This window comes from Catharus ustulatus (genome assembly GCF_009819885.2).
Source record: "Catharus ustulatus isolate bCatUst1 chromosome Z unlocalized genomic scaffold, bCatUst1.pri.v2 scaffold_29_arrow_ctg1, whole genome shotgun sequence".
NCBI classification, from domain to species: domain Eukaryota; kingdom Metazoa; phylum Chordata; class Aves; order Passeriformes; family Turdidae; genus Catharus; species Catharus ustulatus.
Window position 1 is genome coordinate 3,424,533 of NW_024879446.1, and position 16,096 is coordinate 3,440,628.

Genomic DNA, 16,096 nt, shown 5'->3' on the forward strand with positions numbered 1-16,096 from the left:
TGGTGACGCATTTCCTGCGGCGCCCCGCAGAGCCTCATGGGAAATGTAGTCCGTCCCCTCAAGCCAGCCCCTCACTGGGAAACGGAATGCGTGAAAATTTCCTTAGGAAAAGACGTTCTTCGATGTTTGGTCTTCGGGGGCTTTCAAGCCTTCTCGACAAGATGGAGATTTTGTCCGTGTAACAGAAAGTAGCCAACAAGTTCTAAGTGATTGGAAAGGCAAATTACTTGTTGGCTGAATTGCCTTCTAAAGGTTAAGGTCTTGAAAGGCTTCAGTGACCTTAGACTTAGGGGAGGTTAGCAAGTCTTGGGAAGACGAGTGTACCACTGATGGTGGACACAAAGAATGCAGAATTGATGGGCACAAGGCCATTTGGCAGAACCCTCATGAAAAGGAACAAACTAACAAAGCCAACGCATCAACTGTGCTGAATCAGCTCTGGCTGGGTAAAAGATAATTCCAGCAGGGGCAGATCAAGGCCATCGACTCACGGGCAACAATTCAAGAAACCACTGACTAAAGAGAAGGACTGAGCATGCAGACTAATTAGCATGAGAAGCAAGAGGATCATTAACCAACAGCAGACAGACTACTAATTATTGTTAAAACTAGGTAACTTGTAGTCAATGAATATTAATGCCTTTATTTCCTAAAATAACTGAATAAGAGGGGAAATCTGGTAAAAATCGAGGTGCTGATGGTGGCTTATTTATACGAGGGAGTGGGACTTTCAACACAGGTAGTGACAGCACAAGAGGGGACAATTTTAAACTGAAAAAGGGAAGAGTAAATATTTGGAGTAAATTATTTACTGTGAGGGCAGTGAGACCTTAACACAGGCTGCCCAGGGAAGCTGGGAATGCACCATTCCTGGAAATGTTCAAGGCCAGATTTGGACAGGGCTCAGAGCAATCTGGTCTAGTGGAAGCTGTCTCTGCCCATGCCAGGGAGGTTGGAACTGGATGGGTTGAAAAAACCGATTTTTAAGGTCCTTTCTAATGCAAATTATTCTGAGATTGATCTTTGATCAGAGTATCAGTAGGATGCTGCTCATCCAGAGCAGAGGTTTCACTGAACTCAGGTGTGTGGTGGCCTAGAGGACCACAGCTGAAGCAGGAAAGAAGTATTATTCCTGAACCTAGCATCCGCCTCTGGAGTGTTTTTTGGCAAATCACTTGCTCTTCATTCATTGTCAGGAGAGACTAAATGCAAGCTTTAATTATGCAGTGACTGGATCCACATGAAGGATTTTAGCTGTTTGTTTATTGCCTGTGTGACACACTGGTTACTAGCACAAAGGCCATGAGGAGGCGATTTTGCCTGTTTTCCATGTATTTGTTGGCAGGAGCAGTAAGTACCAGTGGCCGGGAGGAGCAGCCAACAGAGAGAGGTGACCTGGAAAAAATGCCTGGCCCTGGCTATTTAGGGGGTTATCCAAGGCCTCATGAGTTGGTTGGTGTAGCTAGTAGCCAGGCAAATATTCTTACATAATGTTAGGCTTGCTGTTTTTGCCATTTGTGCTTTTTTTTCATGACAATCATCTGACTTTAGCTAACAAAGCTTATGCCTTCAACAGGGACACAGCAACTTTGCCAAATGTCAAATCATTGGTCTGCAACGTCAGCCTCATTATTCAAGCTACACAACAGGTAGACCAAGATGCCTTCATGCATGCTTTGTGTTAATTATTGTGGAAAACACCACTGTAAAGGTGATTTATAAGGACAGTCTTTGCACAGCCCGACTTAACGCGTGCAGCCCTAACACAGTGTGTGGCAGCCTCATCTTGCCAATGATGGTTCTCCTGAGACAAGAGATGCTTCTGAAGGTTGTGGTATTTCTGTGGCCTGATTCCCGAATTTGCTGTGTACATATCCAAAGTGTTTCAGTGACTTCTGTTAGCAGGATTAACCTCTCCAGCTATATCACTATTGGGTTATCTCCCTTTGATATCCTCAGAGTTTCCTGAGCTCAGCAGCTGTAACATTTTGTGACTCAATCTTTGCAAGGACTACTAAAAACCACAGATATGTGAAAGATACTGTAAAGTTTACACAAAACATGAAGAATTGTGAAGTAGAGATTTGTTTTCAATTACTGTTTTATTGACATGATTGAATACACATTCAGGTTTTATAATTCAGGATTTTGGCTGCAAAATGTGGTAATGGGCAGGGGTAGCTATTTGAATTGCTAGGGAACTACTGAATCTGCCTGCCATTCCAGGGGCTGGGTTTCAGACTAAGGGATGGTGGGTTCATGATTCATTGGCAGTTGTTGTTTGTTGTTAAGAAATAATTCCCTTTCTTGGAATGTGCAAATGAAAAAAAGAATATCCCCTTGGTAAATTGTGGGAGTGAAGGGTGGAGAGGAAGCTAAGCCATTCTATCTCCAGTTTGGTGTAGGGTAAGGGAAATTAGATTTCTATGTTTTTCTTTCATTTCTGAACATCTTCTACTGTATGAGAAGACACAGGAGGAAGGAAGGCTCCTGTGATTTCAGTAGGTGTAGCTGGCAGTGAACAGTGACTGTGTGGCAGCTGCATCAGTCTTCCCAGACAGGACATACTGTCCCCTGCAAGCCAAACTGTTAATCTGAAAAAGAAGGGGAAAAAAAAGTAAAAAAAAAAGAAGGGGGTGAGGGGGGAAACAATCAACGTGGAGTAAGAAAGGCAGATGTGTAAAGAGGTAAAGAGCAACCAGAGGAGTAACCAAACAAGAGAGTAACTCCCCTGGTAAACATGAAGTGCCAGGAGGGGTGGGATCAAGAGCAGCCTTGGGAAGGTGACAACATGTCCCTTCATGGAGAGCACCTCTTCTCTGTGCTGGGGGAAGCCTCATACCTGTGCCCGCTTGCGGAAGGCCTCTTGAGCAGCTTTCTTGTTCTCATTTTTGCCCAACCATGCAGCCAGAGCGGACGCTTGCAGGGCTCTCCCGTAGGAGAAGGTCAGTTTCCAAGGCTTAGGCAGAGGGGACTGATTCATGGCATTCAGGTTGAGAGAAGCCTCCTCTTCACTCTGACCTCCAGACAGGAAGCAGATTCCTAAAGAAAGAGGTTTTGAGGCTTAGAAATAGAGTGTTCCAGCCACCTCGACACCTGACCTTCACTTGCCAGAGGAGCAGGCATGTCAGAGGTAGGAGAGAGAGTAGGAATAAAGAGATAGGAATGAATCAGGAATCACCAGGAACAGCAGCAGGGACGGTGCGGAGGAGAGTAGTGACTGTTGCTACGGCTACATCCTGAGGGGTGTACTTCTTGGTGCAGGAATGCCCAGCTGTCACCATGTTGGGTTTCAGCAGTGTTCCCTCCAGGTACACGTGGTGATCATTCAAAGCCTTGTAGACAGCAGCCAGAACCTGAAAACAGGAGGATTTAATGCACAGCTCTGCTCAGATCTTCATCTCAGCCTGCTGTGGAAAGACAGCTTGTTCTTTGGTACTGTAGCACGATCAAATTGAATTTTGCTTTCTCATGAAATTTATCTCCAGGATTGCAGTTGTGGAGACCCCACTGCTTTTGAGATGACCAGGATGCAATTCTTCATATTTAAGGGATTTGTCCCTGATGAGATTGAGGTAATTTGGTTTGGTCCTGATACGTCTTTCTTTATTGAGAATGCTTATATTATCATTGAAGCAAAAATCCTAAAGCATGGAAAATACTTTTGGATTTCTTATTACAGTAATTTCACGATTATAAGCCGCACCTGATTATAAACCGCACATTACAATACAGAGTGTGATAAAAGGTATCTATTCTATCACCATGTGTTGAGGGTGGGGGCAGTGATCCTTATCTCCATGGGAGATACTCTGCTAATGAGCCATCCATTGAAACCAGGTGGGGTATTGTTCTTTATCTTTTCACACCCCATCCTTCCTCCAGGGAGGTATCTTCTGCTTATGGCCATTGAGTCCCACTGTGTGACTGATAAAATTACTTCATCCCATTGGAAGTTGTTCCAGCCAGGGGGAAGAGCCCAACATTTCTTACCAAGATAAAAACAGAGGTTTTGGGACACTAAGGGAGCCCCTTTCTCCACTGGACTCCAGAGGAAAACCAGATTTCTCCACATCACCACTGGACCTTTAGAGGGAAACTGCACCTTCTACAGGAGCACTGCTTCAACTGAGCCACATCTGTCACTGCAGGAGGATGCAGCCACCATTTAATGGGACTGCTACCAACACCCTGCCTGACGGGGTGTCAGGTTGTACTCTGACTTTGTCAGGGTTTGGAGTTTGTTTCTTTGTAGTACTGCATTTCTATATTAATTTCCCTAGTAAAGAACTGTTATTCCTAATTCCCATATTTTTCCCTGAAAGCCCCTTGATTTCAAAATGATAATAATTTGGAGGGAGGGGGTTTACATTCTCCATTTCAAAGAGAACCTCCTGCCTTTCTCAGCAGACACCTGTCCTCCAAACTATAAGCCGCACCTGATTATAAGCCGCACTTTGGGTTCGGATCAAAATTTTAGTCAAAGTGGTGCGGCTTATAATCGTGAAATTACTGTAGTTTGTCATGTGCCTACGAGGAGCTCATTTTTGTGATTTATGAAGGACAGTTTTGGTCAAATCTTTTTGGGATCTGTGAGCACAAACTGCATAAAGTTTAGCTGCTGATTTTGAGGGGGAGCACAGAGGGAGGAATCTCTTCTTACCTTCTCTGTGACATACTGACAGCGCTGGAGGTCATGGTCTCCATCAGGCAGGATTTCTGGCTCCACGATGGGCACCAAGCCATTCTAGGAAAAGAAAGAAGAGGATTCTTTAAGGCTATGAAAGTAAAACTGTTGTTCTTGTTTGCCCTAATTTTGGTGGTATTCCTTTGTGCTGTGTGCCTTTCCTCCTTTTTCTTTCCTAAAACCCTTGCAGAGATTCTGCTTTCAAGCTACCCAGTATGTTATCACAGGGAACAAGGAGAAAGGGCAGCAGCATCTCAGGAAAGGTTGCTGGAGGAGAGGTACCTGCTGGCAGATGCTGGCATAGCGTGCCAGTGCGTTGGCATTCTCCTGGATAGCAAGTTGAGAGGGTGTTGTGCTGGTGATTTTCAGCACTGCACGCCACTTGCCGAAGTCAGCACCATCTTTCTTGTACTGAGCACAGCGTTCAGCCAGCCCATCTAGCCCTGCAGAGGGAGAACAATGCTTCACTGAGAGCTTGCTCTTCAGCACAGAACTCTGGAAAGTACTGTGACTCCAGCCAAGGCTGCGTCTCAGGTGAGTCACCCCTATTAGTTTTGCTGCATGGGCTATAGCTTAGGCTCCTTAGATCTCTCCTACCTTGGATGGTGGTTTCTCCATTTGTTCCTGCTAGAGGTGCTGTGCCTTTATCCAGCTGTGGAAGAAAACAGGAATGGTTACAGAAAGGTGGGAATTGGTCTAATTCTTACCTTCTTACCTATGTCTAGTTTGCCTTTGAAGGCTAACTGTTAGTAATGTGTGCACCTTAACATGCTCAGGGTGCAAAGGAAGAAAATGTTGAAGCAAAGGGGAAAAAAAATGAGTGAACTGGGTAAGAGAAGGGGCAGTGTGTATATAGATGCCTGCAGGGAATGGCTCAAGAACTCTGTCAGATGTGGAAAGAATTAGATTTAGGTTTCTGCTTGGAGAGACTTATTTGCAGTGATGGTGAGTAGATGGGAATTGGTGTATGAAAAGTTCTATCATCTAGTGCAAATGTGTCTCTAGTTAGTTGCTCAAAAGCAATGCAGAGAATTTTAAAACTGAAGACCAAAAATTTGGGGGGGAGGGGAAGGGGAAGGGGTGGGGGCAGTGTTTTTCAGGAGAGAATGCAGCCCCAAGTATGATTTTCTCTGGAATGTGGTTTGGATTATGGTGCCAGTCTGGCACATACAGATACTCACCTTAATTCCCACCACAATGCCTTTTTCCTTGATGAGTGCTGGGAATGGCTTTCCATGGCTGTCTTTCTGATAGAGGGTCTCATGGAAAAGGATCACTCCCCCAATGCTCTGGTTGATGGAAGTGTCCGAAGAGAAGAGTATCTCTCTAAAAGCTCGGCGGTTCTCCTCTGTGTTCTCTACATTGATCCGCTGCAGCCTGTTCCCCATGGTACCTAGTGAGGTGGACAAAGACCAGACAAAGAGGTTCTAGTCTTGGCTGGCCTTCTGGTCCAAATAAGTAGTAATGAACTGGGGCTTCAGTTCAGAGGTCCCCTTTCTCAACCCGTAGTTTGTAAGTTTTTGTTGTAGCTGCAGCCCTGCCTGGCTGAATTGTTTCTGCTCAGACAATAGTTTCTAAGTGGTTTTGATCTACTCCACTGAATTCAAATATGAAGCAAAACTAAAAGGGAAAAACATCTTGCATACTGTTAACTGATTGATGTCCAGAACTTACCTACTGATTCATCTGCAGCTAGGATCCCCTTTCCTGAAGCCACAATCCGCTGAGCTATGTCTGCAAGAGCTTTCTTCTGCTCTGGAGACAGCGCTGGGAACTGGTGGGTCATGTTGACTTAGCTGTGGAAGAGAATTACTGTTACAAGTAATTCTGGGGGAGACAGCAAATGGGTGTTTCCTCTGCAGGGCTCTTGGTGCTTGTCTGGTCCATGTTCCCGTAGGCAATATGACCAGAAATTCATTTGAGTTCTTCTAGGCTTGGTGTGTCTGGAAACACTACAAAGACACGCAGGGTATACATCCTGCCACATCCTTCTAGAACCTAAGTGGGAAAGACTCTACATTTTTCCTGGATTCGCTCAGAAAATAAAGGAAGGTCAGTCTGTTATAAAAACATGCACCAAGTAACAGGTAAGCAAATTGCTGATTCTTCAGACTTCTTGGTTCCTGGCAGCAGAATGCCAGTTATTCTATTGCTTGCCTTTACACATTTCCTAACACTGCTCCTCTTCTATTTCCTGCCTCTTTTTGGCAGTATTTGCTGCTGTGTCTGGTTGACTTTCCATCCCCAACTTTTTGCCTGAGTTTCTAATTCTTCTCCCTGTGGCTGCCTTCAGAACTGCAGTGCATGGCTTCCTCTACAGAAGACATGGGGCCTTAGGAGAATTATCCCTCATTTCTATCTTTTTAGCTGTGGTAGAGGGTTACCTGCTGCAACTACTGAGTGCCTGAAATCTGCATTTTGTCTTGATACGACAAAATTCCTGGTATTATTAAAATTTTGGTTATATGGCCTTAAATTACAGTTTCTCTGGTCATTTGAATAGTCAAAGTTACTTTTCTGAGTGTACAGACCTGTAAATCTGAAACAGAAAAATTCTCTTCCTTCAGTTTATCATATGTGATAGCTAAGGCAACACCTGTGTTTTTATCAGTGGGTGGTAAATGCAGAATGTAATTGATTAAAAATAACATAAAAGATCTCAAATATTATGTTTTCCTCCAAAAGGGCAGGCCTCTGGACGCTGTTTGTATTTTCTAGTCGCAAACTGCCTGAGAGAGGGGTGAGAACATGCCATTTCCCATTTCATCAGAGATGGCAAGAAAATATTTCTCCCTATATAAGCATGTAGGCAGTCAAGTCTAACTTCTTATTTCTCTACACACAGATGCTGTGTTGCCAGGGAATCCTTTTCTTATCCTTCCTTCTGAAAGGCATAATGGGGAGAAACAATAAACAGTCTGTCTGCTACTCATGGCAGGGTACAGAATTCTATATAGCATGTGAAATGGTGCCAAGATTTTCTGGCAACAACGCCATCAGAGTATGGTAACAGCTGTAAATTCATGTCCCTGATTTATAGCTGAAGGTACTTTGGTACTGGCACTGTTATCCTGCAAGATTCAAATGGCATTGTCTGCCAGTACAGGCTAATCAGATGCAGTGTCCTGATGTCTACTTTACCTCTTTTTGAGCTGAGCCTGGAATTTTTCACATGGAGCTACCACAGAGTCATTTTGGGTTTAGAGGGAAGATGAAGTAGTGCAGGATGAAGACTTAATCAAATTAGGGAGAGTTCCCTGCTTTTCCAAGGGCTGGAATGCCTCCTTGCTGTGGTCCTGGTGAAATAGGCTTAGCTAAACCACTCCCTCAGTATGCCAGCCTGTGGCCAGAACTCTGGGAATCATCATTCTACTGTGATGATCACAGCTCCATCACTCCCAGCTCTTGGCCTTTACAGCTCACTCGGAAGAATTTGAAAATCTGTGGTTTATGCTGCATAGCTACTTAAGTTCACCTACAATTCTTCGTATCTCTAACCTGCTTTCTGTGTTGGATGTGTCTTAAAAAGAGGAAACCGGCTTGTTACTATGATTACTGTAAATAATAGTTTGGTGATGAGCACCTCAGTTAAAGCCACACTACTATTAAGTAAGTTGTTATGCAAAATGATAAGGAATCACTCCATAGTTCAGAGTCTCTGTAGAGAAGACTGGAAAATTGTGCTCTGTCAAGAGTATGATCTTGTTCATGGTCAGAGCTATTGAATTGCTAAATCAGGGGTAGGATTTTAGAGTTGCAGTTTGGAGCTGTGTTACAGCATCAGGAGGTGTATCCACCTAATGATGGGTACACTTCCTTTCCAGCAATTCAATAAACTGTGAGACTAATGTCTGCTCTATCTTACTTGTTCCCTGTGTTGGCCTAAAGATAACAAGGAGACACTTATCCCTCAAAACCAGCCTGGAAAGCAAATTTTCAAAACATGGAAGTATGAGTTTTCAGTGAATAATGCTGTTCCAAGTGAGTACTCTGAGAGACTGAAACAACAAAGTATAGTTTCAGAGTGATTAATTGGAAGACAACAAATTCTATTTTCTAAGCAAGTATCTCATTGAAGGAGCAGGTGGAGATTTGGCCAAAGTTTCCTCAAATTGATCTGTAAGGCCTGGTGAGTGGTTCCCAGCTACTCTGCTGAGCTGCAGGGATGAATAAAAGGCACAGTGTTTCTAGCCGAAATAGTGAATAAATGGGGGCAAAAGAATGATTGTAAACCTTACAATAGCTCAAAAGTGCAGAATGTTCTAGTAAACTTCATTTAGGATTTTATTTTTCTGTGATTTTTAGTAAGAATAATTTCTGAGAATCTTCATGTCTGCATTCAGAAAGGGTGCTGCAAGGTCCTGCTCTGAGCAGGGGAGCGGGCAGAAGAGGAGGGGAGGAGTCTTACACTTCAATAACATTTCATACAGACACCAGCACATCCATAGAAGCGTTAATGCCCTCTCTTAAAGAGCTGGATATGTCACTTCACAGGTTCTGAGAAAAAGCAGTTGTGCCCAGGCTGCCAGAGATGCACAGCTCACTTCAGTCTTCCAAGAACAAAGCCTATTTGTCTTAATGTGATTTATCTGTTTAAATTGACAACTTTTCCAGGGAAAAAAAATTCTAATGAATTGTGATCTCAGTAACCGTAACTGGGAGTTGAAACATCACTAAGGTGTTTCAAGAAGCTTTATTTTTATTTGCCCATTTTAGGCTGTGGGCTAAGTCCCATAAGCTCAAACGATTTCCCATTGATTTTACATTGTATGAGTACAATGCATTCTCTTTGTAGTATCTGCTTGCATAATTTTTTTTTAAAGTAGAATTTGAAAAAACTCAAAGGAGTAAAACTGCACAAACCCGCCAGCTTTGTAGCCACCTGGCTTATCAGGCTTCAACAGCTCCTTAAGCAAACAAACTTCTTTGTTCAACCCCCACCCTGTGGCCGGCAGGAGGTGGAGATGTGGGAACAGGGCACAGCAGCGTTGTAAAAGTAAATACTGTCATGCTGAAATCTTGGGTTTTTCTAAACTACCATAATGAAAGAAGGGCTGAGGGGAAATAGGTGATGGCAGCACAGTCACTTGATCCTGACAATATTAATAGTGAGAACCAAAGAGAACTAGAGAGAATCAAGATGAATAGCAGAAGGAACAATGTTACAATTCACTTCTGATCATCTGAGAAACTTCATTACATCATTGGTGTCTTTTCTATCCAAGAACCTAATGTGACTAGCACCTTCTAATCTTATTAAAACCTCACCTGAGTCCCAGTTTGCAGATGAGAAAAGACTGGTTCAGAATCTCTTAAGTTTTTCTCTTGGGTCTCTTCACTGCCTTCTTTCGTAAAATTACTTTAAAAAGCGCAAGACCGAAGTTTTGAAGTACAGCTTGTATGCCACACATGTGGCTTTTTCCTATTCTATTATTAGTAAATACAGCCGTTCAACACTCTGACAGTCAGCAGTACGAACTTTGCACACAAGAGATTTGCTTCCAAAGAACAGGGTTTGAAGAAGCAGCAGCTGAATACATAAACAGATAAATATGGCGGTAGGGACAATGAAAAGTATTCCAAAATTTATCCTATTGCTTATAGGCACAGTGTTGGCCTGGCGGAATTTATTTCTCTTTCACACTTGTATGCTTAGAGGAGGCAGACATAATGACTTAGGCACCTTATAGTGGATATCTGTGGTTATTGACCTCACTTCTCTATGGAGCTCCATTAAAAAGCTGCTTCTAAATATGTCTGGTTCCTTGGGCATGGGGAAAACAGATGGGTATGAACGGCTGGGCAAGCCTGGACTCATCCTACTGACAGAGCACATTCTTATCTAGGTGGCAGAAGACAGACAGCTGGCAGGACTACTTGATATGCCTGATTGATGGGCAGCCATCCAGAGGAGCCTGGACATGGAGGGGAAGAGGCCAATAGGATCACCATGCAGTCTGGCCAAGACAGATGCCCAGACATTGCCTGGGATGCAGAACTCTGACAGCCATTCCCCCAGGACTAGTGGGATGAGGGAACAGCTCTTCAGGGAAGTCCTAAGGCTTTGTCAGCCAGCAAGCTGAACAGGGGCCAGCAGCAAGGGCCCAAGCATCCTGTGTGAACAGGGTCCAGCCTGGAAAGCCAGGGGAAGAGATGGGTTATCCCCCTTTGCTCAGCACTCTGCAGTTAACATCTGGGTACTGCATCCAGTGTTGGGCCCCTGCAGTACAGGAAAAACACTGACAGACTGTAGTGAGCTAGTTCAACAGATGCCACCAGGAAGGTCAGTGGCTGCAGCACTTGCTCTATCAGAAGTCTGCAGAGCTGGGTCTCATTCAGCCTCAAGCAGTGATGGCTTCAGGGGCACCTTTCAGCAGTCCTCAGTACCTACAGAGTGTGATCAAAGAGGCAGAGTTGGGCTTTTCAAAGCTGCTGTGATGGGACAGTGAGAGACAACAGGCACAAGCTGAAACTAAGGAGATTGGGACTGGATGTGAAGAATGTTTTTTTCACTGTTAGGACAGCCAAGCAATGTAAGATATTGACAAAAAAGGCTGTAGTGTCTCCATCCTTGGAGGTTGCAAGACCTACCTGAATAAACCCTGAGCACCTTGGTCTGACCTCTTGTCTAACCCTGCTTTGGGCAAGGGGTGATTGGACTGCAGACCTCCTGTGTTCCTTTCAGCCTGAATTACCCCATGTCTCTCTGTGAGTACCAGTTTTAAGGAGTCAGGGTGGAAGTGGTGCCTCTTGTAGATATGAAAGTACTCTCAGGAAGGAACAGAATGTTTTCCCATCATCTTTGCACTGAGATGAAGGGTTTGAGTTAGCAAAATATTTCATTTCTAGATTCTAAAAAGTCTCAAGGGTATGGGACAAAAAGAGATACTCATACTTCTGTCAACTAGAAAAAGCAGTGGATGTTTTTGATTGACATGCTAATGCCACCATCTCCATAGGTGCTTTGGGGCATATATGACTGTTGCTTGGTTGTTTTTTGCTCTCTGAGGTTTTTTACCATCCTTATGTTCTTGTCTAGAGACCTTGATTCAACATCCTGTCCCAGGTGAAACTGCAGATCTGAAGTTCCCTGTGCTGATTCCCATGTTAGCCTCAGAGCTGTATTCAAGCCCTGAGCAAATGTATCCCTATTTCATTTACCTAGCAACTATGAAAGGAGGTTATGCTTAGAGACCTGTCCTCTGCAGTCAGTACAGACCACTCAGAATGGCTAGATTTGGCTGAGGAGGCAAGAAGATGGTTGCTTGGAAGCAACATTTATTAGGGAAAAGCTACTTCTCTTTCAGGGCTGGACTTTTCTCAGACAAGGTAAAAAACTGCTGATAGACTTGCATGAGAATTCAAGTCTTGTATTGCCAGCAGGGGAGGCTGGGGGAAAGGGTGGTGAGAGTCTCAGATGGGCTAAATAGTTTTGGGTAAGCACATGGGATAATTAAGTAAGTGATGGAGGATCACAAACTCAGTGAGTATTTGAGTTGGTCAAGCAATTTCCTGAAGCTGGCTATTCACAGCTTGAAAGGTTACGGCCTACAGATGCAAGAACAGGTTTTGTTTTCCTGCACTGCAGACCTTATACCCCCTTGCCAAATAATCTACACTAGTGCTTCAGAAGATGCTGCACAACAAACACACATAATTGCATTTCTGGCAGCACTGATGTTTGTCAGGACCAGTTGCCTTCTCCAGTCAGTCTCTCTTCTCCTTGCAAAACAGAAATTTATGTACACCAGAAGCAAAAACAAACACGAAACAAAGCGACAAAAAGCAATACAGGTATGTTACTGTACATATGTTACTGTCCCTTTAGGCAGAGGATTCACTCACTCACTCACTCACTCACTCTCTCCAGGAGTTCTGTGACTAAACTAAGTTATAAAGCCAGTGTTAGCAGTAAATGGGTAACTTTAGAAGACTCCTGCAGAATGGCTGAGTTTTTATTTCTCACAAGCTCTTCCTGAAGCGAAAAAAAATTAAAACCTAAAACAACTTTCCAGGCCCACTGTAGATAAGCATACCAGGTCTCAGCTTCTGATATGTACCAGCTTTACAGTTTAGAAATTAAATTATTATACTTACTTGTTTGTGGGCAGTGTCTCTGCTGCTACAAGCTTCTGGTGAGGCGTTTGCAGGCAAAGAGACCGAGTCCTTCTAATCACTAACTTTTATAAAATCCTTGGTGGGGCTTTTCCCCCCCCCTCCACTCCTTCATTGTCCCTCCTCCCCCACAGGCTGTCCAGGGAGGTGTCACTGCTCAAGGTCGGTCACTGGCTATCAGACCACCACCAAACACCTCCAATGGGACCTGGTCATGCTCCTGCTGTTCCTCCCCTTTCCCCTCCCCTGTGTATATAAGGCATTCATGCAGTAAAACTGAGATGTTTTCCAGTTATTTCAAATTATTCCTCCTCTTTCTAAAACAAACCAAAAAGAACTACAAGAGAAACCATGGAAATTGCTTACAGGTACCTTGGGCACAACTTCATCATTTAGGGTTAGATCTTCTGAAAGCTTATACTTAGGAAACTGCAGGAAGAAAGAGCAGAAAACAAAATGCAGAAACAATGCAACAGATCCTTAACTGGCATGAGTTAATATCACTCCAGTGGCTTCCTAAGTGTAACTCTGCTTTTCCTCACTGGAAAGTCTAGCATGGAAACATATTTTCCTTTTCCACTTGGTGTATGGAATGATAAAATGTGATGCTACAGTATCAGGTTTAATGAAAGAGCAAGTTCTGATGTCCGATGTTCTGATCAGTTCTGGTGTTCTGATGTACCTGTGAAATTAATGGCTGATAGACCACATATGCCTACACTGAGATGTACAGCTGCAAGCCAGATTTTCCCCCCAAATCCCATTGAGATGCCCACTCATATTGCAGTGACATGCAAACTTCTCTGGTGCTTAGCAGAATTTTTCTGTGAAAAATACTGATCCTATAAATGGTGTATCAGCATTGCAGTTTATGTGAATCCACACTACAACCACACACCAAGTCTAGGCCTACAGATTTGATTATTTACTTCATTTTCTTTCTCCCCATTCTGCAGGCCAGTATTCCTGGAGGGAAGTATAGCACAAGGACTGTTGGACAAACATCATACCCTCAGGAACAACACCCTCTGCAACCTTGGACATTGGCACATTTTTACCACAGAGACCCAGTGTTTGCCAGAAGAGTGACGTCGTTTCTCCATTTGTTTGGCTCCTGCAGTGACCCCTTTGGCCTTTACGTGGACAGGTGAGACACCTGATTTCTCTCTCCACAACAGTGTCTTCCTTCGGGCACTTCCTCCATGAGCCTCTCTTGTGCAGCTGCATGCCAAGGTCACTGCTTGTAGGAAACATTAGGAACCTGCCAGCCAGACAGTGAGCAGAGAAACCTCTGAAGGCGCTGACAGTGCAGTCCATTTGAAGGCCTTGTGCTTGCACACCTCTGTTTTCTTCCTTGTTGCCCTTCCTGATCTATTCTTATTTTGCTGAAGGCAGCTGTGGCACACAACATGGACATAAGGCCTTCCCTGCTTTACAGTGTTTGCTTTACATTCCATTTCTCCCATCCTAGCAGAGAGACAAACCCCACGGTGTATTAAAGTTTCTCCACCACAAAAAAGGCATATAATAGAGATTACAATATCTTTTAATTAAATACCTTATCTAAGATCCTCTTCAGACCAAGAAGGTGTCACAATGGTGGTCTTCTTCACAGTCAGAGTTTGTTGTTCCTGGTTTGGCTAGAAGCTGACACAGGAGGGAAGTTCTTGGAAGTGTTTTATTCCCAGTCTCATCTGTGATATGGTCCAACAGCCTATTAGTGAAAATCTGTGGGAGGCTTCTTGAAAAGAAGCAGTGTCAGACATTTAGATATGACTTTAAATAATCCCCTGCAACCCACCTTGCATTTCTTAACTCTTCAGAAGTATATAAAAGTATTTCCAGATGGGTAATTGCTGGTGTTTGCCTTTCCAGGCCTTCTAACCCTTCGATGCAGGACTCCAAGGATAGGATTACAGGTCCTGGCAGAAATATTGAGGAGATAAAAAGGTGAATGGACATGATGGTTAATTTTTTTCACTTGATTCAGGAACGAGAGCCTTTTCCGGAAAGGATATGGAATGAGCAGTCATAGTAGATGATGTCATTGTAGGGTGTTACACAGACCCCTCACACTGACCATACTTTGCAGAAATTACAGTGATACTAAAATTACTCTGGAAAAGAGTACATACTTCCATCACACATAATCATGCTTTGGCTGTACTTATGTCTCTTAAAATGACATTATGGTAGTATCATTTCTTAAATAATAGTAAGAGGAAAAAGCTTGCATCGTGAGTGGTATGCAGTGTTCTTGCATTTACCAAACAACTAATCTGGCCCATAAAAAGTACCACATCACTGCCTGGACTAAGTATTCCATGGCAAATTTGGTGTATTATCCAACCTGTAATTCTGTGTCATCGAGGTAGTGTTTGAATTCACACCTTTCCAGTGGAAATGAAGGCAGAACTCCCAGTGGAAGTTCAGTTTCAGAGACAGAACCATTCTTCCTCTGCATCCCTGGGGTTCCTCATCCCCCTCTGCCTCTGGCATGGGAAGGAAGACATAGGACAAAGATCCCAGACAAGGATAAAGATAGGGTGAACAAGAAGGGAGGTCAGTTGCACTAAAGAACAACTACTCTCAGTTTTTTATATTCTTAAAAATGGTTATTACAGACTATTGCAGTGGTTGCTGATAAACTTTTTTAGTGAAGAGTATAATTGTTTATTAGAGAAAGAATTACTAGCTGTTTTTGAGTTTTGGATGTCTGAGAATTGACTACTTAAATACATATCTAACTAAATAAAATGACCAGGGGTTTTCTGCACAGATAATGGCTTTTTTAATGTGTTCATGAGAGAGCTGATATAAATTGTCTTGCAATATAAAAAACTTTATACCTGTGTTTGAAACATCACTGCAAACAAGATGCATGACTAGTTACAGAGCTTAAATGTTCATTGTTGTGCCTTTCATAGCATAGAAACAGAAAATGTATCTATAAAAGAGATTGCTTAGGTTAAAACGCAAGAAATGTGTCAGAACAAAAGTGAATTTTCTATTTGAATGACTTGGAGATTTTTCTGGTGTCAACTTTTTCATCTAAAATTCCCATACGAAAGTTGACAGAAGTATGCATTTAAATATGTTAAGGACCATTGAAAACTGTATTCACATGTGACATGGGTTATTATTTGGGTCTTAATTTGTGAGTTTGTGAGTTAATTTGATTGGTGTCCTTGTTATGCCCAGCCTCACTGTCAAAGGATCTGACAGTTTTAGGTGAAGTCTTGCCAGATAAAGTATATTAAAATCAACAGAAAGCCTGTTTTAAAGACAACAGAT

At 43.2% G+C, this 16,096-nt stretch overlaps 1 protein-coding gene and 1 long non-coding RNA gene across 2 annotated transcripts; one reads left to right on the plus strand and one right to left on the minus strand.

Moving 5' to 3' along the window:
- The first annotated feature begins 89 nt into the window (after positions 1-89).
- On the plus strand, positions 90-14,757 carry LOC117011247. The gene is made up of 3 exons (XR_004420911.1): positions 90-612; positions 13,759-13,949; positions 14,678-14,757. It is a non-coding gene; the product is annotated as an uncharacterized LOC117011247 (long non-coding RNA).
- Positions 2,089-6,543, minus strand: ALDOB (aldolase, fructose-bisphosphate B). Its single transcript, XM_033086605.1, has 8 exons — positions 6,362-6,543; positions 5,869-6,080; positions 5,285-5,339; positions 4,970-5,130; positions 4,664-4,747; positions 3,182-3,356; positions 2,843-3,042; positions 2,089-2,594 (listed from the first exon to the last, which is right to left on the minus strand). Exons 1-8 carry the CDS (start codon positions 6,471-6,473, stop codon positions 2,499-2,501), a joined length of 1,095 nt encoding a protein of 364 aa, XP_032942496.1. The 5' UTR covers positions 6,474-6,543; the 3' UTR covers positions 2,089-2,498.
- Positions 14,758-16,096: the final 1,339 nt, after the last annotated feature.

Coding starts and splice junctions, on each gene's coding strand:
- ALDOB (XM_033086605.1), bottom strand. CDS start 6,473: ATGACCCACCAGTTCCCAGCGCTGTCTCCAGAGCAGAAGAAAGCTCTT. Junction 6,081..6,361: donor AGCTGCAGATGAATCAGTAG/GTAAGTTCTGGA, acceptor CCACCTCACTAG/GTACCATGGGGAACAGGCTG. Junction 5,131..5,284: donor TGGAGAAACCACCATCCAAG/GTAGGAGAGATC, acceptor CTCCCTCTGCAG/GGCTAGATGGGCTGGCTGAA.